Source organism: Leuresthes tenuis, unplaced genomic scaffold, assembly GCF_036924035.1.
Source record: "Leuresthes tenuis unplaced genomic scaffold, fLeuTen1.0.hap1 SCAF_3, whole genome shotgun sequence".
Taxonomy (NCBI): domain Eukaryota; kingdom Metazoa; phylum Chordata; class Actinopteri; order Atheriniformes; family Atherinopsidae; genus Leuresthes; species Leuresthes tenuis.
Window position 1 is genome coordinate 23,812,228 of NW_027325357.1, and position 24,625 is coordinate 23,836,852.

The 24,625-nt window shown below is 43.5% G+C and overlaps 1 protein-coding gene across 8 annotated transcripts in view; it reads right to left on the reverse strand.

The window, feature by feature from the left end:
- Nucleotides 1-24,625, reverse strand: part of magi1b (membrane associated guanylate kinase, WW and PDZ domain containing 1b) — a 108,944-nt gene that overhangs the window by 50,631 nt on the left and 33,688 nt on the right. For all 8 annotated transcript variants that reach the window (XM_072382669.1, XM_072382672.1, XM_072382671.1 and 5 more), the window contains exon 2: nt 13,163-13,279. In XM_072382669.1, the coding sequence (XP_072238770.1) occupies nt 13,163-13,279 (117 nt within the window). The remainder of the gene's footprint in view (nt 1-13,162; nt 13,280-24,625) is intronic.

Consider the following 24,625-nt stretch of genomic DNA (forward strand, 5'->3'; position numbering starts at 1 on the left):
CAGGCCTCGCATTTTAGCTGCGACCTACATTTAATTCCCTCCACAAGGACAATGTTGAGCTTGACTTCTTGGACAACTTTGGCTCCATGGCTCAGAGCTGAGGAGTTGTCTTGCTTGACATCTCCATTGAATCTCGTTTGATTGTGTGGTTTGGCATTCTTCAGTCTGCTTAAGCCTCTTAGATTTCTCGCTTTTATACGAAGCGAGTGAGCGAATCGGACTGAATTACTTCCATCATATAACTATCAGGTTTTCCTTTTGTGGAGTCCATCAAAAAAGTTTTAAAAAAGCCTCAGAAAAAGAAGGGTGAGCATGTGCTGGTCCTAACGAATGAAACGGAGATCCAGGTCAAAGTGTCCAAATATATCGGTTCCACAAAAACAAGCTGCAGCAGCGAGATCACAGCTTTGAGTGCAGATATCAAATCTAAGCAAAAATCACAGGACTTTCTGTTTAAAAGGACATTAAAACATCGCTCCACTCAAACATAATGATTGTCAACATCCACATCAGAAAAGTTCCTGGGATTTGGAACCGTTCTCAAAGAACACAGCAAGGCGATTCTAACAATCACACTTCAGACTTTGGGTAAGGGAGAGCGTTTCTAAGTGACAGTCAGAAATGTCCAACAACTCAGCAGTAACCACACAAGAGACCTTCTCCAAAGCACTGTGTCACTGCTGATGACATAACAGCACCAGTTAGAAATACAAGACCAATTGGGTTAATGGCCCTAATCTCTCACTGTAGGGCTATATTTAGCAACACTGTTGCGTTATCTCACACAAAATTAACACAAATCTGCAGCATCTGTACAGAATGATGATGTTTCTGACATCCTAAAGACGACTTGAGTGTTTGTGAACCTTTGTTTTCTATACGTCAGCATGAACGTGTCCCAAAGTATCAGATTTCAAAGCAAGATGAAGAGAACCCAGTTTCACAAATTCAACAAAAATATCACACAAACCTGTAAATGTTCAATGTTTGTGAGCCTTTGTTTTAGCTGAAATGAAACCTTTCCTATAACTGCCGATTGGCCCCGCTGACTTCAGCTCATTCCTCTCTACAAATCAGCTTCAGCTCTGGGATGTTTGCCATGCCAAAACAGTAATTTAGTCCTTTTTATTCGATCTTGGGTAGAATCACTTGTGTGCTTCGGGTTATCGTATTGATGGTTCTCTCGAGACCCAATTCACATGCAGATTTCCTAAGATTTTCCTTGTGTGATTGAGAATTCATTGTTCACTAATGAAAAAAAAGTCATACTCTCTAAAACGTTAAAACTTTTTTTTCTCCCCCATTTAAAGCCCAGCCAGGCGTGACATAATTATTAATCATCCTCAGCATTTAGTGGTCTACAAGTTCATTTGGGATCCCACACGACATCAGACTGTCACAGACCTTGTTGTCATCGTAATACAGATCTTGTCCAAACACTTCAGAGATGGTTTTGTAGCTTTTTCCAACCCTTTCTCTGAGGTCCTCAGAAGACACAAACCTTTACTTCATGAACCCGTGTCTGATATTTCTGAGCATACAAAAGTAGAAATTTCAAATACACAGGCATGAATCTCCAGGCACCACTTGTGTCTTTTAAATTATGACTGGTATACAAATGCAAATTGAACAAATGTATCAGTTAGTTAGTTAGCATTTGAGCCTGGAATTGCTTAACCAAAGGAAGGAAGCTGACCTGGCCCCACAGGCCAAGTTGGTCAGGCTCCAAAAGAAACTCGCTAACCTAGACAAGGATAAGTGTGAGGATGTGACTGAAAGCATGGTTTGCTTTTTTTTAACCAACTCTTTTATCAATCTTTTAATCATTTCAAAGCAAATGAAAAATATTCTGTCACAGTGAATCCTTCAGTTTGAGGGAGGCCCTCACACTCGACCCCGAAACAAATGGCTGTCAAAAGCCCCAAGGTTGAGAGAAACAACCGACCGGTCATTTTAGTCGGTCGCATTTAAACCCCAAAGCAGGAATAAAAGTTATGTATTAACAGTTTTTTGAAAAAAGTAAAAACATCATTTGTTTTCACTTTTTAAAAAATAAATAAATCATACAGAAGTGATCAGTACTGCGGGTGAAATGTAGGCCATCATAAATGTGTTTGGCAATGATTCATTATCAGAATTGTTCTATTAATAGAGAAAGCTATTCTTATACAGCTTCTGTGCAGACATTCAGGTCAACAACGATAGAAGGGATTTAAAAGACTGCATTTCAAATGATCTGCAGCTGACGTGAAGATGACAGGAGCATCACCCCCCCCCCCCCCCCCCCCCCCCGAGTGTGTTTGTGGGTCATTTTTATGTTTCCACAATGGACAAGATACACAGAGTTACAGTGTATTTGCAAGGTTAGAGAAGAGACTGTTATCTGCAGAGCTTGATTAAAACTTTCATGAGCATGACCCAGTGGATAGTGCAGCCCCCCCCCCCCACTCCCCTCCATCACTGCTATCTGATTCCATCACTCCTCTGGTCTTTATTACCTTTCTGTCAATGTGCTGTTTGTTTCTGTCCTTCGCTTGAATGATGTGGAAAAAACTCTCTTTTCATCTTTAAGCCTGTATTCATCTATTCTTTTATGCAAAGTATATTAAGAAATGTAATACCACAAAGTCTTCCACTCAGTCTCTGATCTGCTCATTTGTGGTTTCTTCCTCTCGAGCATATTTCAGATGTGACAGCCGCCTGTGTGGCCAGAGTTTCAGTTAGACTCGAGGACAACTGTGGCTTTTCTTAAGCCGCCACAATAGACCCAACTCTTTTTTTTGCCACCTTAGTGTTGATGATGTCATGTAAACCAGACCGCTTCATTTCTCTTGGCTGCTGGTCACCACCGACACCAAAAAACAGATGTGAAGGAGTGTGATTTGTCTTTGTTTTTCAAACGTCTAGCCTTCACACTCAGAGAACACTGCCGTGTTTACCATCACTTAAGCCACTTGAAATTCTAAGCAGCTCTCTTTTGCCCTTTTCACATATTGGTTTCGCCTTAAGGACGTCACCTTGGTGGGGAAAAAAAACACATACTCACTAGCCCTCCTGTTTCTTTTTGGTAGTTCATACAACAAGCCGGACTGAGGTGGCTCAGCCCTGCATTGGTGTGTGCTTACGCATTTCAATGTTGGTTTGTTGGCTTGGTCTTACACATTGGCCCTTTTTGCCCCGGTTACTACCCAACTTGTCGACTCAGAGGCATATCAAAGGCACAAAGTCGTATATGACTATGTGCAAGGCCTTCCAAGGCCTTCGTAGCTTCAAATGTAATGACACCCAGCACCGGTATGCATACGTTGATATGTAAAATTGGTTACCTCTTCACTAAACAGTAAACTTTAACATCAAAACTTTTTGCCTAAATTCAACATGAAAACTGTGGCAGTATGGAATAAAGCCAAATACAAACTAGATGAAAAGCAGAAAAAGATACTGAATGCAAAATGCTTTTCATTTGTCTTTCCTTTATAAAGTAAAAGCATCGCAGTGGATTAAATGTATAATTAAATTAAATCCAAAGCGACTTACAAATGCAGCTAACATCAAAGCTAACAATAAGCTGCATAGAACATAGAACACTAGTCAGGCCCTGTCAGAGGTCACAGGGGTAGAAATAGAGTGCAGGAAAGTACAGGGTAAGTGCAAGGGTAGGAGAAGCTCTCTGCAGAGCTGGGTCTTCAAGAGTTTCTTAGAGATAAATGCACGCCCCTGTTCTTGTAGCGCTCGGTAGGTCATTCCACCATCGTGGAACGACTCATGAAAAGAGTTTGGATTGTCCTAGGCGTGGTGTAGGAGCTGCTAGACGACAATCCTTTGACGACCGGAGTGATCGAGTCTTGACATAAGCCTTTGCGAGAGCAAAATTTGTTCAAATGTTCATTCGAGATCAATTGTAACAACTATGTTACATTTCATTTCAAAGCCAGGACTACAACAGTGGATAGAATTAACAGTTGAGAGTCTTTTAAAGAGTCCAGTCACTTTCCTTTCGGCTCAAATGTACAACTTTTGGTGAAACAATATCACATTAAATTATACATAAACCTTTTTCTTATGTGATTATCCATGTTGGGCTGTCAGAGCAAACACAACAGGACACAGAGGGAGGTACTAGGCAATTATACTTGTATCCTCTGGTGTAATCTGGAAGACACTCTTTCTCAAAGTGTCCACATTTTGTTGATTGTGCTGGGTTTAGTGGAGCATCTGCATAGCTAAAATAATTGGCCACTTTAAGAATACTGTATAAAGCTGGTGGATGATCACCAGGATGCAACAGGGATTATGTGTCTGCTTTAAAAATCTGGCCACAGTCTTGGACCCAATTCCTGTAAAAGAAGCCATAAAAGAAACCTTTCTCTACAATAAATATGCTCTCAAGCAAACGGTCGCCAACTAGTTTAAATTTTCCACGACGATACTGAGGCATGTTCTTGTGGATCATTTTAAAGACACACAAAACATGTAGTGAATCACAAGGAGAAGGATAGCAGACTGCCTTCCTATTCCAAAACCAAAACAGATCCATCCACCATCTTGGCCTGAGCAAGCCTGCCAGTCCTTTTTTGGTGAAGGACATTAGCGCACACACAGACACACACACACAGACACACACACACACACACTCACACACACACACAGACTCACACACCCATGCAAAAAATGCAGGAGGGGTGACGAGCTGACTGGGGTTCGTCAGCTCGGCAGGGGGATGGAGCCATCTGTCCCAGTAAAGGGTTAATCCAACCAAAAGCACAGGCCACAGATTCCAGCATTTTCCAGTACTCAAATTTCTGGCTACATTCTGGCAACATCTCTGTTTTGTTTTGCTTTTTGGTTTTGAGTAGAAGATGGGTTACAGCCCTTCATCCAGCTAAATCATTTCCCTTGATTTCTCGACCCCCAAAAATCTTCTCAAGTGGCGGTGACTTGGAATTAAAAGCTAAAGAGGGCAGTTGTTGTCATGGCTTTTCATTGATTGGTATGGACGCCTTTCATTAGAGCCAGAGTGTTTTGTGTTAGAGGGAGGTTGTTTTCACTGCTTTGGCTGGCAGAAAGAGGCTTGTGAAGAAGAGACGGCACACACATACAGTCTACATCACAATGAGATGAAAACAGGCCTTTCTTTGGACCTGTGTTTTTGCCCCCAAGTAAGCAATTCTTTCAGCTCTAAATGATTCTCTTACAGAAAGATGTGGCACAGACGGAGGGTCGGAGAAGCAGAGTAATGGGAGAGGTTAGAATAAAAAACAGAAAAAACGTAAAAGGGCCAAGAGTGCAATGTGATGCTTAATCAGTCAGAAACCTACCACAAAATGCCCCCCCTGCACACACTCACAGCTGGCTTTTGTCTTTTTATTAAACCCAGAAAAAAAGCACCATGGGCTAACTGCTACCTACAGCTACATGGAAATGGAAAAGAAAAGCTTTAAAATGATCCACTTAAGAGGGGCGGGGAGGGAGTGGGGACGGAAAGATAGAACTGGGAGGGGTTGGGAATGTGTGGGGGGGGGGGTCATTGAGACACGAGAGAGACTGAGAAAGGGAGGAAGAGAAAAGAGAGAAAAGAAGATGAAAGAAAGAGGGAAGATGCAGCTAACCTTAGCATCCTAGAAGCTCCAGACAGACAAACAGACGGGCAGCAGTTTGCTGCTGGAGGTAATGGCTTCCAACATGATCACACATGTCAACAGATCACACAGCCTTGATACAGCCATCACAGACAAGAGTGCATTCACAAGAAACACACGTACTGGGCATCCACACATGGAAAGCCACACATAGGCATCAATCCGGGCCACAGAGAAACACACATTCAAAATCAAACCTGAGATAGACAGACACACAGCTTCCGTTTGACCACAACACATCAGCCTCCATTACTGCCAGCGATGTGCCTCCGTCTCCCTCGTTCTGCTCCTGATACCTTCCGCCTGATGCACAGACATCCTCACTGCCAGCCTCTCCATCTCCCTCCATCCCAACCCCCAACCATTAAATCACAGCAACCCATAGTGTCCCCACGGCAAATCAAGCACAAAACAAAATACCTCAATCAGATAGCTTGTGAGGGGCTTCTGCTCCCTCCCCTCCACTCCACAGAACAACACCACGTCGACAGGAGACAGAGGGAGGAAAAAAAAATCCAATCAGGTGTTGATGGGAGGAAGAAAAAAAAAAAAGAGTGCAGATTTACAGATCCTTCTCTCCACCTTCCTCTTTCCTCCTCCTGTGTGTCTGTGCTCTGTCCAGCTTTGGCTTGATGATGCTAAGCTAACTGGAGCTAAGCTAAACAGCATCCACACATTGGCTTATAATGCGCTCCGTCTCATACCCACACACACCAATGCTAGGCTTCTGTCTCTCTCACTGACTGAGCCCCGCTGTTTCTCGTCTCGCAGGCACCCACATGCACCCGCCCACCTCTCCCTAACCCCAACCCTCTCCCACTCCCTCCCCTCCTCCTGGTTGTTCACCCCTTCTCCCTCTTGTTTTCAGAGATCCCATTAGATCCTTACGGCACCTATGTTTCTTTTCTCTTCCATAATAATTGACGTGCTTGCACACACAAAGTCGGACACATGTTCTTGCTTCTATATAAGTCCCAGACAAGCCACCATTGACCAACATGTGAGAGGACAGGGCTCTGGGGAAGAAACTTTCCTGCATCTCGAAGGCTTTGAGAAAAGATGGGAGCTGAGCTGGGAGGGATGAACTGGAGTGAGGCAGGGACTGCATAAATTTACATGTCAAACAACAAAATGAGCACAAAAGTTAGGCACCAACCCCTGTCACCAATATTTACACATTAGAATTCCAGCAGATAGATGTCAAAGGGTTCATAATAAAAAGCAGCCAGATGTCACAAAGAACCAACTATGAACACATCCCAAAAGAACAAAGTCATCCATACAAGACCCTTCAACTATGGACAAGCAAGAAAAAGATGCAGCTATTTCATTTGTTATGCTATGTGGTCAGTGGGGGGTGCAGAAGATGTAAGAGGGTCAAAAACTACTTGCATGTGAGATACTCACAGGTCGTCATACGCACACTGTGCAACACAAGCTTTTCCTCTTATGCTGGTGATTATTCAGAGGTAAGTTTGCATCATTAAACAGTTTGAAAATATGAAAACCAATTGAACACAACGGTGAAACATGGCAGAAAAATGCAAATGAAGTGTCTAATTTATCTTTAACAGCAAGGTGATTCAGAACACTTGAACTGGATTTAAACCAAGTGTACAATAAGAACGTTAAGAACACTAAAGAGCAAAAAGGCACAGTGCAGCGAAAGTTCTCAACTCAAGTTCTTCAGTTTAATTCAGTTCATTAAATGCAACGGAAACGCGGCTCATGCATTTCATTATTTTATCTCCAAAGATTTGTATACAGTCCGAAAAAATATAGTTTCATAACTCTCGTCTATTTGCACAATATCTTGTTGAGAGATGTGGTTTAGAAACTTAATGATAATCGAGGAATGCGTAGGATTGTGTCCGCCCCATATCAAACAGAACCAAATATCAGAAACATCTCACACCCAGTTAACGCGACGTATACATTCAGGACTGAAAACATCATCTGCAGGCAGTGTAATCTCAATTGTTATCTGAACTCAGTGTTCATGTTTGCCGATAGCAGACCAAAGCCAATCTTCAAATTCTTCTAATTCAAATGAACTCATATTTCCAGTTTCGAACAGGAGAGGCACAAATAAGCATTTACATGGAGCACAATCGACTGCACGGTTAGATTCATGATCTGTGTCTTATGTCAACTGACGGTGAAAATTCACCTGCATTGATGCTTGTCGGCCACCGTGCGAGGAAGAAAGAGCAAGTCCCACTTTGTTCTTTGAATGAGTGAGATTGGTTCTCACCGGGGTACGTTCAGCCAAACACAGCAGCATTGCTTAGTGGAAAAACAACAATGCATCAAACTCCAGGAAACTGACTGTAGTGTTTCCAGGTACCTGGTGGGGTTAACTATTCAAATCTTTCTAGAAAGTGAATCTCCTGCAAATAAACCGATGGATTCACTAAAGCCTGGCACTGTTAACTTGCCTCTGCTGCACTGAGGAAGAGGGACAACACCTTTCTGAGACAACGACCACAGTGAGCAGGATTTAGATAAAAGATACTTCCCACTGTTTATGACTAACATGATCACTTCTACCTCTCCTGGAGGCATCTTTGTCCTAAACAGCTGGCGTTACTACTCAGAAAAAAGTCCAGAGGAAAAGCAGAGGGACTCGTACAGGAATTATATTATGCACAAATGTAACTGTACAGTTTCAACTACTGATGTTTCTGGAACGTTTTGAACTGTTGTACCTACTTGTTTGATGGCTCTCTCTTCTCTGCTGCTCTGGGTTTTTTTTTTTCAAACACACTCGTGCAGCTTGCAACAGGTTCTAAAAATGAGGAGGTTCACATCTGGCGGATAACTAAAGAGCCTCGTGTGCCAGGTATCATGACATCCGTTTAAGCGCATGCGGCCTCTTGCGACATCCAAAATGGTGAGTAAACTTTGCATGACTCACTTGTTACTCCTGAAAGAGTCGGGCTACTTTATAACCAGGTTATGCACAATGGCACCTTCTCAAAGTGCACGGCCAGCATCACGAGTCTAAAGCCCATTTCATCTAAAAATCTTTTACAAATACATTTACAAATACATCCTCTACTACACGCACTAATCCAAAGGCTTAATTTAATGAGACATGTTCTGAATGTGTGTAGAACTGAATTGAGGATTTTGTTCTTTTCACAATACTGCGAAAAAAAAAAAAGTGTGCGGGTGGAGCAGTTGGAGCAGTAGGAGCACATAAATCAAGAGGACTCCTATCCACTCTGTGTTTAACAGCATTCCACCGACTATAGCTGAGGATTTCAGGAACACGTCGCAGGTACCCGACACGGAATAAATTAGCACAGTTAAAAGAATCTTCACCTTTTCGGTCTCTCAGTTTACTATGTTTTTGGTTTAGGAATGAACGGCGCAGCCTTTCTGATGTGACAGCATTTGTTTGGCTCAGGTATCACAGTGTGGGTGCAGTCTGTAACCCCGATGAACCAGCACTGGAATGGCAGCTTTGTTTACACTGTGGACGGACAGAAACGTGCACATTAGGCCGTCCGGTGCAGTCAGAACTAACTATAATCTGTGCATGCATATGTTTTTGCATTAGCTGGACTGGTTAGCTAGATTCAGCACAGTTATTTTAACCTTTTTTTTTTTTTTTCATCTTTCTCTCCCCTCTTTCACTCTTTTTCGTCTCTGCCCATCCCCCTTTTTTGCCCCCCTCCCACATCAAAACTCCACCCTACCCCCATCACGATCCCGGCGGCTTCAGCCCCCACCTCCCTCCAAGCTGTCCTCTTAGCCTATATACGGGTCGTCCAATCATCCGTACTGCTAGCCCCGCAATTCATGACACACGCACGTAAACACGGGCTTCTGCAAACCCCGCTCATTTAAGATGTGATCGCCAAGCCATTAGTATACAATACTGCTACTTGCCTTCATGCAGGAGAGCCCAGAGCCCCCTTTTCAAGGCTTGCTGACACTGAGCGGTAAGCTTTAAAAGCAGGTATAAACCGAACAGAACAATCCTTTCCACTTCTTCCTGCGACTGCTCCGATCGCTGACAACTGGCAGGAGAAATGAGAGAGGAAGACAAAGACTGATACTGAGGGAGAGAGGGAGCAGCAGAGGCAGCGGGACGACGTGAGGCAGTGGTGTCATGAGTTGGGGGGTGGCAGGAATGAGAGCAGGATAGAGGGAGTGGAGCACTGGCGGGGATAATGGGAGAATGGGAATGCTGAACGGGAGGACGTAGTGACCACAAGGGAAGCTGACAAATGCCTCAGCAGGTGGGGGAGGGGAGGAGTGCTGAGTTTTAGATTTGATCAGCGTTTAGAATTAAAACCAACTTCAACAACCTGAGGATGCGCAGCTCTTAAGCACTTGACAGAGTGACACATGCTGATCTCCATTGTAGTTTTAGTTGCATTAGTTACTTCTTCGCCCCCTTTTTGTAGAAATAGTGAATGGGCAACAATGTCGCAGCCCATTCAAACTCTGGGAGCAAACAAGATCTCAGAGATGTCAGAGCAGGAAAACTGCACGGGGTCCAACGCAACCGAATGTTCAGGGAGGAAAGAGAAGAAGTCTTATTTTGACGAGTTGTGAAGAATAAGCCTGGGAATGGAGAAGATGGAACTCAGATCCATACAAGACTTCCAACAAGGAGTGGACCTGTGACACCTGCACATGTAATAAAGGCTTAAAATGATTGAAATCGGTTATCACTACCCACCCCGTCTTTTTGGGGTTTTACTTTGAATCGTCTCAAACAGTTTCACCCTACATCCATCTCGCACCCTATCACAAAGGGGCTTTTCAAATCCCATAATTTAACATTCGCAACCATTTTTCACCGTGACTGCTGAGAAGCCCCCCCCCCCTCATTCGTTATGCAACAATTGGTGGCACTTTTCATGTTAACTGCAGAGCGCCTGAACACGATGGGATCTCAGAGAGAGAGAGGCTGTGCTCCACTGTCACCCAAAAAAAGAAACTTATTTGAGACTGTAACATTTTCTCTACAGTTGATGGTATCATTCACTTAAACTTGGACATAGGCAAGATGTCAATATGCCCATGATGTTGATCACAGTCCCGTTTAGATTAAAACCGCAGCGTATCCTTTGGGCAGAGGCAATATTGTGTTTGATGACGTGCGACGTGAGCATGTCAGAACAACCACTTCTCTGTAGCTTTTGGTTTTCAAGGATAAAGACGATGACGGGCAAAACACTGAATTCAAGGCCTCTCTGTGGCATCTCCATCTTCTTCTCACAGTCTGTGGGCGACAAACTGGTCGAGACAGCATTTCAGCTTCTGGTCATGAGCGATTGGGATTGTTGCCATGGTGGTGCTTCACAGGACAAAGATTAATCTACCAAACTGAATTCCATCCATGCTCTGCAGCTTATGGCTTATGGCGTGACATTCCAATGAACAGTTCACAGCAGAAAACAAGTAAAGGGGTCATGTCCATGCTGCTTCTCTTGAGTGTCCTATCGGTCGTTGGGGTCAGACAGCAGAGTGCGTCTAGCTGAAATTCATAAGCTAAACCATGAATTTGATGAGAAACTGGCAGACGCTGGAAAGGTTTACTGATGGGACCATACAAGCTGAGTCACCTATTTTTGCAGGACCCACCTCTTCTTCCGTTTCTCCACCTGCTTCAATCAAACCTGAACATGCACATAGAAAGTCACTTCAACAAACTCGTCATATAACCAAAGGGGGGGGGGGGGGGGGGTGAAGGATATGTAAATCCTCCTTAGGGAATCACCTCTTCTACAAGTGTATGACAACAGGAACTTTACAACCCCATAAAAGAAGGGGCCCAGAGAACACCGTCACGCTTTGTTTACTTCAAACAACACCAGGATTTTTACGGGTGGGCCTGAGAGCGCTCACTAATTAAAATGGGCATTATGGCCAGACCCCCACTCACCACCAGTGTCTGGCTGACATATGGCACGGACATAATGCAGATCAAGTCCCTTAAACAGGCCCTCTGAATACCAACAGTAATTTATGTGAGAGGGCCAGGAATAAACCATCCGAAAAGCTAATGGATGACAGGGGTTTGTGGAAAGTAGAGCAGTTGCTTTTCTAATCGATATTAACAACAAATTTTTAAAAAAAAATGATTTCACTAATGTCCTTGGATAAAACTAAAACTTACCAGCAAATAACTCAGAAGTTCTGTTAAGTCTGTCCAATGGATTCCATGAGGTACTAAAAATATGTGCTTAGTTTTAAAAGTATAAAACAATGCGATGCGTCTGAAGTGCTACTGCAGGATGAACAGTTCATAGTAAATGTTGCACCACAACTCCAAATATCTACATGATGTATAAAGGCAGCTATGACAATAATACAAACTCATTCCCAGAGGCTTTCTCCCTCAAGTGTTTCTCTCCCACTCCATCTTCATATCTTCATACTGGGGGCATGCTGTGGCCAGAGCCAGCGGGGGATTTAGACTCCAGCACTATAATGATGATAAATGGGGTGTTCACTCATCCAAGTAGTAGACTTTAGTGTTGCATGTAAATCACAGATTTGACAAAATTGGCATCATGCAGCATTGTTCATAAATCTTTCTTTTTAGGTATTTTATCTATCTGGCCACAGAGGGAGTTTCATCACTGTGCACTTCTCTGTGTGAAGGCAACATCACTGCATCCTGAGCCCCAGCGCTGTCCTGGAGGGCTGCATTTCAAAGCAGAGAAGAAGATAACTTCAAATAACCACTTTTGAGAAGCAACAGCTACAAGTGAAATATATAGCATCAGAAACTAAGCGTGCCTTAGTTTATTGTCTTTCCAATGTCCTTAGGAAGGGTGGGGCGGGTTCTTACTCTGATCCTGAGTTTCTAAGCCAGTACTAGTTAGAGAACTACTCCTTTATGCTCGCACAGACTAAAATACTTGTACCACTGGACATGAATCTAACCAATTCAGGACTTTTATCCCTGACCTGATCACACGATATTAGCAAAGCAAGCACTGTGCTGACAAAAATGGGTGGATGGTGGCTGACTCTGAATCAACTCAGCAGTGTGGAAGACAGGTGGAAAAGTTTCCTTTTGGATAGAAGACGGTGTAATAAATAAATAAATAGAGATGAGGGTTTGTCACAGGCAGAATGTGCACCACTCAGCCTGGCTCACTACGCTGCCAAAGTTGCACTGAAGACAAATACAGCCGTGGTCAGATTAAACTGAAACAATCAGCCGTTATTAGATATTGTGTCAAGTGCCTGTGAGGCGACTACACTCAATCATAACATGGATCTAAAACTAATCATGACCAAAGCTGAGAAAATGACTTCTACCGACCTTACCTAAAGCCTTATTGGCTTTGATTTTGATGCACACAAAATTAATGAGCAACAGCAGTGTGTGTCACAGTAATTTACATGTACAAGTGTTAAGCCACTGGAGCAACAGAATTTAAAAAGATGGCTCATAAATGCCAGGACACGGAGAGGACAGCAGAACACAGCATGAAAGGTATGAGAAGGTGGTGATCACAGAGATAGGCGTGCAAAAGCAACAGACTCACAAGGCACTGCGTGATGGTACAGGTTGTTGCGGATGGTCTGCTGCAGCTCGTGGTCAGGTGACGACTTCTGGAAGCGCAGGCTCAGGTAATGCTTCAGGTCCTTGTTCAGCTTGGTTCCTGTCATTATGAACACACACACACAAAAACATGATGTCAGAGCATCAAAATAAGAAGACTGAGAAGACACAAAAACATCACAAAAGCCAAAACCATTCAGCTCGTCCACGGGTGAAACACCGCTCAGCTCCAAGGAAAAGAAGTACACAAGTTTTTTCCTGTATCGGCTGAAGAGCTCGATGCCGAGTGCATAGCTGTGAACAGTACATTTGTCACTGCTCCTCAGAGGCGTAGCTGGCTGCAGGCTTTCTCCTCCGTCAGCCCGGGCGAACCAAAACTAAGACCGCTAACACTACAGCTAACACCACGAAGCAGCCCTCCCATGGCTACGCCATCTGGACCTCAGACACACATTAGATCACTGAAGGGCAACTCAGCTGGAGAGTGTCCATGTGTGTGTGTGCCCGTGTGTTTGCGTGTGGCTATTACCATGATTGTCCACATTGCTGGCGGTGCTAAGCATGTGCTAACACAGCACAGTGTGACAACGTAGTAGACAAAAAGAGTGAGGGTGGATACGGCCGGACAAAGAAAAAACTGATCTAATGAACGGGACAACATCTGGGTCTAAATCTACTGCAGCAGCATTCCCAGAAGCAATGAGCAACTTATCACAATCTGTGTATTCGTCCAATTGTTTTAGTACACAAATGATTTATCTCCCATCTTTGTGTGGCTGCTGAGAACATTTTTGGTAGTCTTGGGCAAACAACCAGTCATAAACGGCCCTGGATCCTGTTTCCATGGAAACTGTGTATACGTATGTGTGTAAGTCTGCCCGTGTGTGTGTATAATAAGATGATTTAGATTGTTAGCACAGTACAGAGGAGCACTCTGCACCGGTTGGCAGAATGATTGTAGGTTTGTGTAATAAAAACACAACTGAAAGCCCAAAGGGAACATCCCACAGATATGACTGCTTTTTATTTTAATATGACCCAGGGTTTCATCAAATATATATCACAATACTCAGAAAAGAGTGATGGTGGAATCTTTTAATCATGAACCACCTTGCCGCTTATCAAGTCTGCTTTAAGAGCAGTGAGTGTGGCAATCGAAATGTACAGCACATTAAAACGGATTATTCATATGGATACATCTATTTTTACAGTTAATCTATCAGTGCTTAGTGTAGATGATTTTTGTTTCATCTTACATTGCATTCTTAGAAACTTTCCCTGTGCTCCATGTCCCTCTCACACCTTTTTACTGTAGGGGTCCTTATTTTCAAAGGATGCAGGTCAGCTAGATTGTAACATGGCCAGAATTTGTTCTGTTGAGCCTAAAGTTATCGTTTGTGGCCATGTAAAAAAAACGGTGCTACACTGACAACAACAGGGAGCTTCTCTGTGTGATGTTAAAGTTCACTCATAATAGACGACAGACTGAGGCTCCAGTCGATAACCTGCCAATGGCTCCTGTCCTTTTCCAAACCGTTTCACTGCCACTTCTTCAGATCGATCAAAGTAACAAGGTGTGTTCGTTTATTCGAAAGCCCTTCTCAGGCACGGGACACCCAAATTCATTTGCTTTATCCGCCAGTTCAAGCGATCAGTCGCTTTTCCGGTGACATTCCTCAGCCTTCGTGCAGATGCAAATGATTTAAAGAGCAATGGTGTGCTCCTGATATTTGCCGTGTGCACAGGAAGTGTTGGATACCATAATATAATAGTCTTTAGAGTTCAAGTGTTCTCAGAGCGGTTCACATTACCGTGCCAACGACAGCAGTGCGGGATGGGGACAGCTGGAAATATCATTTATATATTTGTTGAACAACCTATGGAATACACGTGAGGGTTTAACTGCAGTGCAGTAGCAGAGTAGTCGTTATCAACCCAAGAGAAACGCTACCGCTACCTCACCTGAAGACACCACCTCTGCACCGTCACTGCTGTTTGTCAGAGAAGCTACAACAAAGCTAAATCCTAGTAAAACTTTATCTGCTCATGGAACAGAAACTGAAGCTGCTGCTCAAGACGTTTTTCTGGGGAGGAAAAAAAAAACTACTTATTAGCTGCAGCTAAATCTCAGAAGTAAATACAGTAAATACTACATGTGTGAAAGTAGCTGTTAACTCCTCAAAGGCTTTTTTCCCCAATCCAAGATATTGTTAACATCAGTTGAAATAGTTCAATGAAGTAACACCTCACACACTGATAACAGTTCATTTCATCAGTGTTTCGTCTCATAAATGATGAGTCCTCTGAGAAAACAGTCTGAAGAGGGGTTGAGCCTTCGCCACACTGTCTAAGCTGTTCCTGGGAGGAAACACAGCTCTTGGCCTCGTCCCATCCAGACATATCACGCCGCTGTAATCCTCACAACAGGTCACAAGCCAACACTTAAGCCAACATAGAGCCGAGTGCACTCCCCGATGAGCTCTTGTACACAAATATTAGAGAGTTTCGACAAGAATTTCTTGGTGCCGGGCCGCCGAGCGATTATTATTGGATCCAACAAACTGCGCAGTAACACAAAAGTCAACCGAACGGATGAGTGCGTTTCCCTGAAAAAGGCAGAAAAGCGTTTGGTATCCTCTCCAAAGAATGGCTGTCACGTCCGATTTTCAGTTGGAGTTTTGAAGTGGTCGTTTGGTTGCTTGTATTGTTCTTGCATTAAATGGGGATTTGGCAAAGTGAAAGTTGAACAGCGCACAAGTTACTGGAACCAAGCTCAGGCTGGTTGGTCGGGCACACAACAAAACCTGAAAGATGAATTGGCTGCGAAGTTAGACTTCATCAAGAGAAATGAGAACATGAGGATTATTCAAACGCTGTCTTTTCAATCATCCTGGACAACTCCTTTCTTTCCAGCCTGCACGTTGTCGTGTTCAGATTTCTTGGCACCCATCAACGCACGCTGCTGAAACAAATCCTGCACACTGCTTTAAGCAGGGTCCTCGGTGTCTTTTGAAGCCAAAGATCAGCAGAACTCTAGTATGGTGTCAAATACCATTTAACAACATTTGCCCCTCCCTCCTGCCCGCTTCTTCAGGTCATCCTCGCATAACAGAAAACGCTGAGTTTTTAAGCGCTACGAGGCATGAGCAAAATCGATCATCGGTGATGTGGCTTTGGATCTGCAGAGCACCACCTACGGTCTCAGATTGGCACATTAATAGATCCCCACTGACTGAAAGATGACAAAGTTATACCAGGCTAAGGCCATAAGAGATTTTTATCATAATCAAATCATTCAACTCTGTGACCGACTACATGAAACTCACTTTCCTGAGTTCCACGAAGTGAGGATTGAATGTTTCGACTCCACAAAGGCATCGCTTACTGTAACAGTAGCACACATGCGCTTGAAACAAATATCAATATACTGCGGACGCTGTAACCAGCTATATTTTGTGCTGGAACACAATGCAAGCTCACTCCCGCCTTAAGCCTTTAAGGCAGCTCATCAGCTCCTTAAAAGAAATGCCAAGTATGTGTTAACACTATAAGCCAATTATTTGCTACTATGCTGCTGGCTTCTGTATTGCTACCACTGGCTCTGATGCCAAACAGCGGACACGTGGAAGCTTGTGTGTTTCCAGGTTTAACTAGACATATCTAAACCTGACGTGAAAGCATAGACTGCCTGTCCAATGAAAGAGGAGCAAATCGTCTTGAATCACTAAATCTTTAAAAGAAAATAGCCAAAAAATTGGTGTTTTCAATAAATCACCATTAATCTGACTTTTGGTGTCTAATCATGATCTATGCTACTTCTTATATTTGGAATTGATGGAATTCAAATATAACACAGCATTTTTTTGTTTTTTTTTCCCCCCAAAACTAAAGCCCAAACACTCCAGGCATCAGACCAGGTCTGCAGCGTATTGGGTGTGAATTCACTCATATGGAGCAAATGAAAGCCAGGCAGAGGGGTGAGGTCAGGAGAATTGTGGCCACCCACCCAAATCCCTCTGAAAACAGATAATTAGAAAAGACATATCCTTCAAACACAGCCCACCTGTTATAGATTTTCCAAAAGCCCCCGAACACAAGCACGATTCTGAAAGGGAGACATGCAATCTTAGACGGAGGGGAGGTGAGGGAGAGGGTTTATGTTTGAGATGGAGAGCGAGGCAGAGCCTGTCACACAGAATGAGAACATCAGAGAAAGCCAGACAAAACATCAAAAGAGTTTTAGACACTGCTGAAATGTGGAAAGCCCCACTACTTTCCAGGCATCTCACACAGAGCCCACCCTTGCACCCCCCCTGCTCTGATCAGCCAGCCAAGTCCCTGTTCAGACATGCATAACTAGACATGGCACCAGCTAGACCCTACGCTGGCAGTTGACATCTGTATTTCACACAGTGGAAAGAGCCAGATGTCACCGACATTCCATCCAGCTGCATGCCGGGCGGCTGAAGGGAAAGGTTTGACCGATATCTGCTGATTTGGAAATGACACCAATCAAGGACTTGAACCTTTAAAACTGGACCTGAAACAAAGCCAGTCGCTTGCTCGGCATTCAAAACTCCTGCCGTTATGCAACAGAGCCTTCTTTGTATAACTTTTCTGCTTATCCTGACATTGAATTTCTATCTTTGTACGGCTGAAGCAGTCGCTGTCCGTTTCCCACCTGGACTTGGGCTAAAATCGCAGTATGTGGACATGCTTTTTTCTTTGAATTCCTCTTTATAACTGACTAAGAAAAGCTGGTTGGTGCTCCTCTGGTCCAGGCTGAAATGTCCACACATCATCACTGTAGTTGGTAAGATAGCTTATGGTCCCCGGTGGTTCAATTCTACAACCTAAGGTAAGACCCTGACATTTCTACTCCTCTCCCTAAAGGATGACATTTAAAGTTTAATATATTGATACTGTGTCACACCCAGGGTCTCCAGAAGAGGAATCCTGGTGAGTTAAATGATCTCTAGTGCCGCCAGGTAACCTTTTTTTTTCCCTGTTGCAATCATCAAGTTTAAATTAGAATTTGGATAGTAGTTTTGGACCAAATACCTGCAAGTATTGAATGATAACCCAACAAGTTGCAGTTAAACATTGGTTTTATTTACAACAGAAGTTGGCCTACTAACACGTCAAACTGAGAAAGGATTACAGCAGATGTACAGCAATAACTAACGGGCTGCGTTATGCGGGCTTGCTACAGCTCCAACCTACTCTAAATGCAGGTATTGGGTATAATGCATGGTGAGCGCTGTTTGAAAGGCTCTTTATGCGGAGGCATCCAACTAAAACTTCAATCAGCACACTGGGAAATGGCAGACACGACCGTCCTCCTAATACAAAGCTACATTCTAAGTGACAAAGCAGAGCACAGTCATGTGCCCAGGTGCCAGCCTGTTTTGTAGCAAGCCAAGTCAGATTTGGCAGCACCACCATGTTTGGCCGGGCACTGAGCGTCGCATCGATGTAGAATACACAAACAGTCTGGCACACAAGGTAACACACTCATGAATTGTCTTTTGAACATCACAGGGCAGGTTGCCAGGCACAAGCTATGATTAGAACTAAATTCTTCTTTCTGTGGGTTGTTTAGAACTAAATTTAGTTCCTCCAAAGTGGAACGTAGAAAAGGAAGTCATCCCAGCCCGCTCGGCCACAAAGTTAAATTAAGAAATCATCTCATGAGTGAGCAATCCGTCCGTGGCTCTAGTTAATCAGGGCTAATCAGCATTTAATTGATTCAACCAGCAGCAGTTATCTACATTTTAATCACCACTGAGCTCAGCCATATGTCATTGTGACTGTGGAACAGGGAGAGAGGTCAGAGAGAGGTGATTTTTGACCCTTGAATGGAAAGTTCTGATTTAACCAGGTCCAGACAGGAAAGACACAAGCAGGGATGATGCAGCCATGTGAAAGTAACCGAAAACTGATCAAATAAAGACCACAGGAGCATATTTTCCTTTATCTTCGTACGGCAGTGAAAGTCCAAATCCCACTGCAGAGATTTTACAGTCAAAGAGAGGACAGGTATGTGTGTGTGTTTCTGTGTGTGTGTGTGTGTGTGTCTCTGAGCTCAACACTACCCCCAATGCTCCTCTACTGGATGTGGCTTGTATTACAGCAATAGCTGGGCTCTGTATCCATAGCAACAGCTGCCAGATGAGTGGAGGCTGAAGGCAGTGATGGGTCACAGCCAGGCAGTTTGCTGCCCCCTTCTGGACCATCAAAGTGTTGCATAAACAAAGAGGAAATCTTACAACCATTGTGAAGACAACTGGATTTTTCCCTAAATACTTTGAAAAAGGTATTAGCATCATTTTTTGGGTGTTTTTGTTTATATATAATCTGCTGTAAGTAACAATTTATTTTTACTGGTTAAAAAAGGATAAACTTTAAACATGCTTGATGTTATGAGATAATGGAAATATTCGCTACTGTTGCTAAGTGACAAATGTTTAGGAGCCTAAAATCCCAAAAGTCCCAGAACAAACGCTGAAAACCCAGGAGCAATCTGTGCCATTAGTGTGTACTGACAAAATATCTTAAAGCCTTTTTAATCATGTGATCTCATCTGTATGTGAGACACATGGAGATATTACTGTTCAATTTCAAAAATAAATAAATACCTTACCATCAATGAGCCACAACAGTAAAACCACTGACAGTGAAAGGGAATAACAAAGCTAATCTCGTTGGATGAAATGTTCTGCTGGGGGTCTTCTTGCATCCTGGCATTGACATGGATGTTAGTTTAACTCCCCCAATTCATCAAGTCCACCCTACAGCTCAAAAGATGTTATGCCAACATCCCGGTGCCAGACACACCAGGAAAAGCCTCCGATGCCCCTTCTTCATGCCCTGACTGGTCAGACATCTTTTGACCGTGAGGATTTGTCCGATAACTGCTTCATATTTTTACAAATGAAGCTAAACTTCTACCGACGTCGCATACAGTGTTTCTATATTTGTCAGAAAACCGGAGCGTGATCGTTCTCCATTAGGCTTTGGAGGCAGGAGCGTGCAGCTTTACAATCAATGCTTTTATCTGATAGTGAGGCTCTAAATCGAGGAGTGCATGCACTCAGACACTGAAATCATGTCAAATCAGATAATGTATGTGGATTTCCCAGAATGGCATTTACAAAAAAAATTTAAAAATCTTGGAAAATGTTGTGTGTCCCCCCCCTCGTACAGCAAGTGAAATCTCTCGACATGGGAGTGAGATTTATAATTCAGGTATTTTATTCTGACTTAAACTCCAAAATATCATCATATGAGACTGACAAACCCATTCAGGGTTAAATATCTGACTTGCTTTCAGTCCCGTCTAAACGGCTGCGTCTCCTGGCGCCACTTCCCTGTTTACCATGTTCCAGATTGCCTTCATTGATCGCAGTCATCCACGCGGAGAAAAGTAATACTCGGAGGATTTATTTCTGCATGCAGGACAGCAAAAAGGCTGCAATAAAAGGTGTCATTTTCCCTTCTGCATTCTGACAGCAGCGCGCTGTGAAAAAAAACGTGACTTTTTATGGACTTGACGAGCTGGATGTGTGTGCGGACCGCAGCGTTGGTATTAGTAATAACCATTTTTCACACGCTGTGAGCACCTGTCTGACATGACAAACATCACCATCCGTCTGCCAAGGACCCGGACACTATAAAAAACAATAATAGAGTCCCTGCATCGAGATTTACGCGGGTCCTGAAGAATGTCTTCAGTTCTGTGTCATAAATATTCATGAGATCACATGTACATACGGTATGAACCTTTACAGTCCAGGATGTGTGCAGAGCGGCTCGTCAACACAAAGCTAAACTTTCGCTGAGGTCACGACCGACTTTGATAATAATGAGATTATCGACTGTTGGCAGGAGCAGAGGGACTCGAGTATTTTGCAGGTAATTCAGTTTTTACTGTGTCCTCTTCTTATTCACAGGTGGCCCATCAAGACCAACAGCAGCGTTCGTCTCCTGTGACAGGTCAGCCAATTGCTTCCACATCCAAACCGGAACAGCCCTGATGAAGTCTCAGGTGAAAATAATATGTTTACAGTTTGTGAGAGATGCAGCAGCAGAGGCTTCAGGAAGGACATCCAGACACTGACCAAGGGGATCCTGAGGTATGATTTACTTTCCCTTTATACAGCAGAACCTTCTGCGAGACGGACTGCAAAGTACACACTAAAACAGACCGAGCTGTCAAGCAACAGGTTCAATGTATGTGATAAAAGCAACCAGGGCAGTAAAGTTCATGTTAGCAATTAGGGATAATGGAAAGAATGCATCAAGTTGCAGATGTGGAAGATTCTGAGTCCATTCATCAATCTCTAAATAAGATTTTCTGCAAATTAACTGATGTAATGCAAAAAGGAGGAACTTGGAAAAGTGTTCCCTAAACTCCAATCCTCAGGCCACTGTCCTGGCTCAAGTTGACGCGTCATTAGCAGGCTCGTGGACCAGATGTTCAGAGCAGACGTTCAATGGGAGCAGGGAACGTCTACAACGTGCAGGGTGCCAGCCACCTGCTACCGTCCACACGAGGAGACGGTTATGGAAGCTCTTTGACTTCTATGAAGCTCAACTAAAATAGTTGAAAAACATGAGAAACACAAGGAAGCATACTACACGTTTCAGGACTGCTGACACCCGGAGGACCGTGGAGTCGGCGACATTAATGCCTCGCCCAAAGTGGAGGCAAAATTTCAATATAAAGCCCAAGTATTATTACCAAGAATTTGCCTCCATATTAAGTCTCAACAAGAAGGAATTCATTTTATTTACAGAACGATCACCACACTCTATAGTAAGTCCAAAACCAAAGTCATGGAATACTTTGAGTGATAGAAAGAATAACCAACATGGGATGTGTGGCGCACAGTCATAAAATCTTACGTCAGCACAACTGCTCGGTTTATCACAGAGGATTAACAGGTCGCTTCTCATTTGCTCCAAACAAGAGCAATGAATAGGGGGTTGTATTCCTCAGTGCATGTACACAGTAACAGGAAGATGTTGGCTGGAAGTCTGTTACTTTTGTTTGGGAATCAGAACATGCCGATGTCTGTATGTTACACAGAAACACTTCTTTTTCTGGCGGTTCCTCGTCAATGCTGCAAAAAATATGTGGGAAAATGTAACCGTCCAGTTAACCGGCCACATCTTCTTCACTGATAAAAGACAGTGTATAAAAACATCTAACACAATCATTTATTCTTCAAAAGAAAATCAGATGTAGACATTCAGCATATTACAGCAGATGACGGGCCATGCAGACGTCTGACTTGGTGAAGAAATAAAACATTCCCCACTTTATTAGACCCTCACTGAGATGAGATGTATTACCATAATACGCTGTGGCCTCTCTCCACCTCTGTTTCGTTTCACAGCTAGCTAAAAAGGCAACTGCTGGGGTGTAATCAGAGGCAGTGTGCTAAGTCACCCCAGCGCCACAGAGGGTGAACACTGCAGCGACAGACCAACCGCTGGTCAGTGCGGGGCGGAAGAGAGGAATAACAAACAGCAGGAGGCACGATGGAAAACCCAAAGCCATGGGATAACCAATGCAGATTTCTCACTTTCTGCAAGCACCAATGGGGAATTAAAAACCCATCAAATGACATACGGGGTGTACAGTTTCCATATTCCAAGACAGGCCCAGATCAGGACACGTCTGCGTCTTCATCGCTGATTTCCTGGCCTGCATCAGGCGTCACTCTGTGTGTTCTGCCTTTGTCTGCCTGACCTCAGGGACCAGGCCAGGCTCATTGTGTCTGCCACTAGGTGGCACATGTAACTCAGGCTCATTAAGTGAGCGACGGTGCATCTTGCATGTATAAAACTGGTTTCAGTATCTGTGCTTATACAGATGCTGATGCTTTTTGCATGTGGAGATCTTTTGGATGTAGATGTTCGTGTGTCTGTGACAATAATGACTACAGAGGACTTGAAAAACTCAGCCACAGTGTCTTCAGAGAGCTAATAATAGATTTAGATAAGACATAAATGAGTTTTTTCTTCTTCAAATGTATTGGGTTTTCCATGTAGACAAAAGAAAGCTGAGTTGGCTGTATTAGTACTCATTTTGTTATGTTTATGTCTTTCTTTTCACATTTAAAATCTTCAAACAATCCTAAATGCAGAGCGAGCGTTTTAGAAGTAGACTCCTCATTACACTTGGTGTAAACTAACAAGTCCAAAAAAACATCACTAGAACACGCTACTCTGTCGCCCGTTAACCCTCCTCAGGTTCAGCAACACTGGTGTGCTGCATCGGTTTTATTCATGCCAGCAGAATATGTGCACGGTGTATATTAAATGGCTTATGTAAGTGCTAATAATCTGACATAAAACACCACTGAGGCAGCTGAGATCAGGGGCTGAGGTGTATTCAATGACACTGACTGCAATCAATCAAAACAAAATTTAAAGTTTTGCTTTTTTTTCATTAAACTGAGCCCTCCTGGCTTTCTGTACAAAATAGTACATTGTATTCCATATTTCAAATGTATCTGCAGTCTTACAGTTTACACTTTCAATAAATTCTTACCTAATCTCCAGCTTTCATTAAAATACTCATTTACCACCGTGGGCGGCACCTTTGACCAGTTAACATCTGCTTCTAATCATTTTGTCCCGTTCATCCATCCATAAGAGGGCACGACTGACCCGCTTCCCTGAGTCACCCTGCTGACTCAAGAAGTGCTCAAGATGTTACACAAATGCACAAATACAGACACGCAGCCTCGCTCATGCGGATGAATACGTTTGGCACACGCCTGCGTTCAAAAGGGACACTGAAACGCACCACATGGGCCCGCGGATCTAATTTTAGATCCAGGATAAGAGCGAATACTGAAGAGTGATACTGAAAAGAGAAAACTCAGTCACTGGGATCACCACTTTGTCCGGTTTTTGTGTCTTCGTATATTATGACTAAATGCACCCTGACAAAGTTTTTAATCAAACCACCTCGCTAAAATCCTTTGACATTTAAAAAAAAAAAAAAAAACTCAAACTGCACACTCACACATGTGTAAATTACAGGATTTGAGGGTTGTGGGCTAATGGGGCAGCAGTCACTGCCGGTTACATCTGCGATGGTTTCTGGGTCAGCATCAGGCGCAGCTCATCCAGTCCCGCATCTCTTCGCAGCTGACTCCAGGCCAGACGTGCAGACACACACGCTTACACACTTACAACCGCACAACCAGCAGAGGCAGAGGCGTGTGACCGCGGCAGTAAACATTGGCAAGATGTTAACCGAGTAAGAAGAATAACTAACTGACGAGAGCCAAACAGCAGTGCGGCACAGTCGTTATTAAACTATATGCAGTCGGTATCACCCAAAATAAAACCCCTCCCACCGCCTTTTGACCCATGAAACAGTTGTGCGTGCCCAGCTACACCAGCCAGATTTCAAGTGAAGAATCAA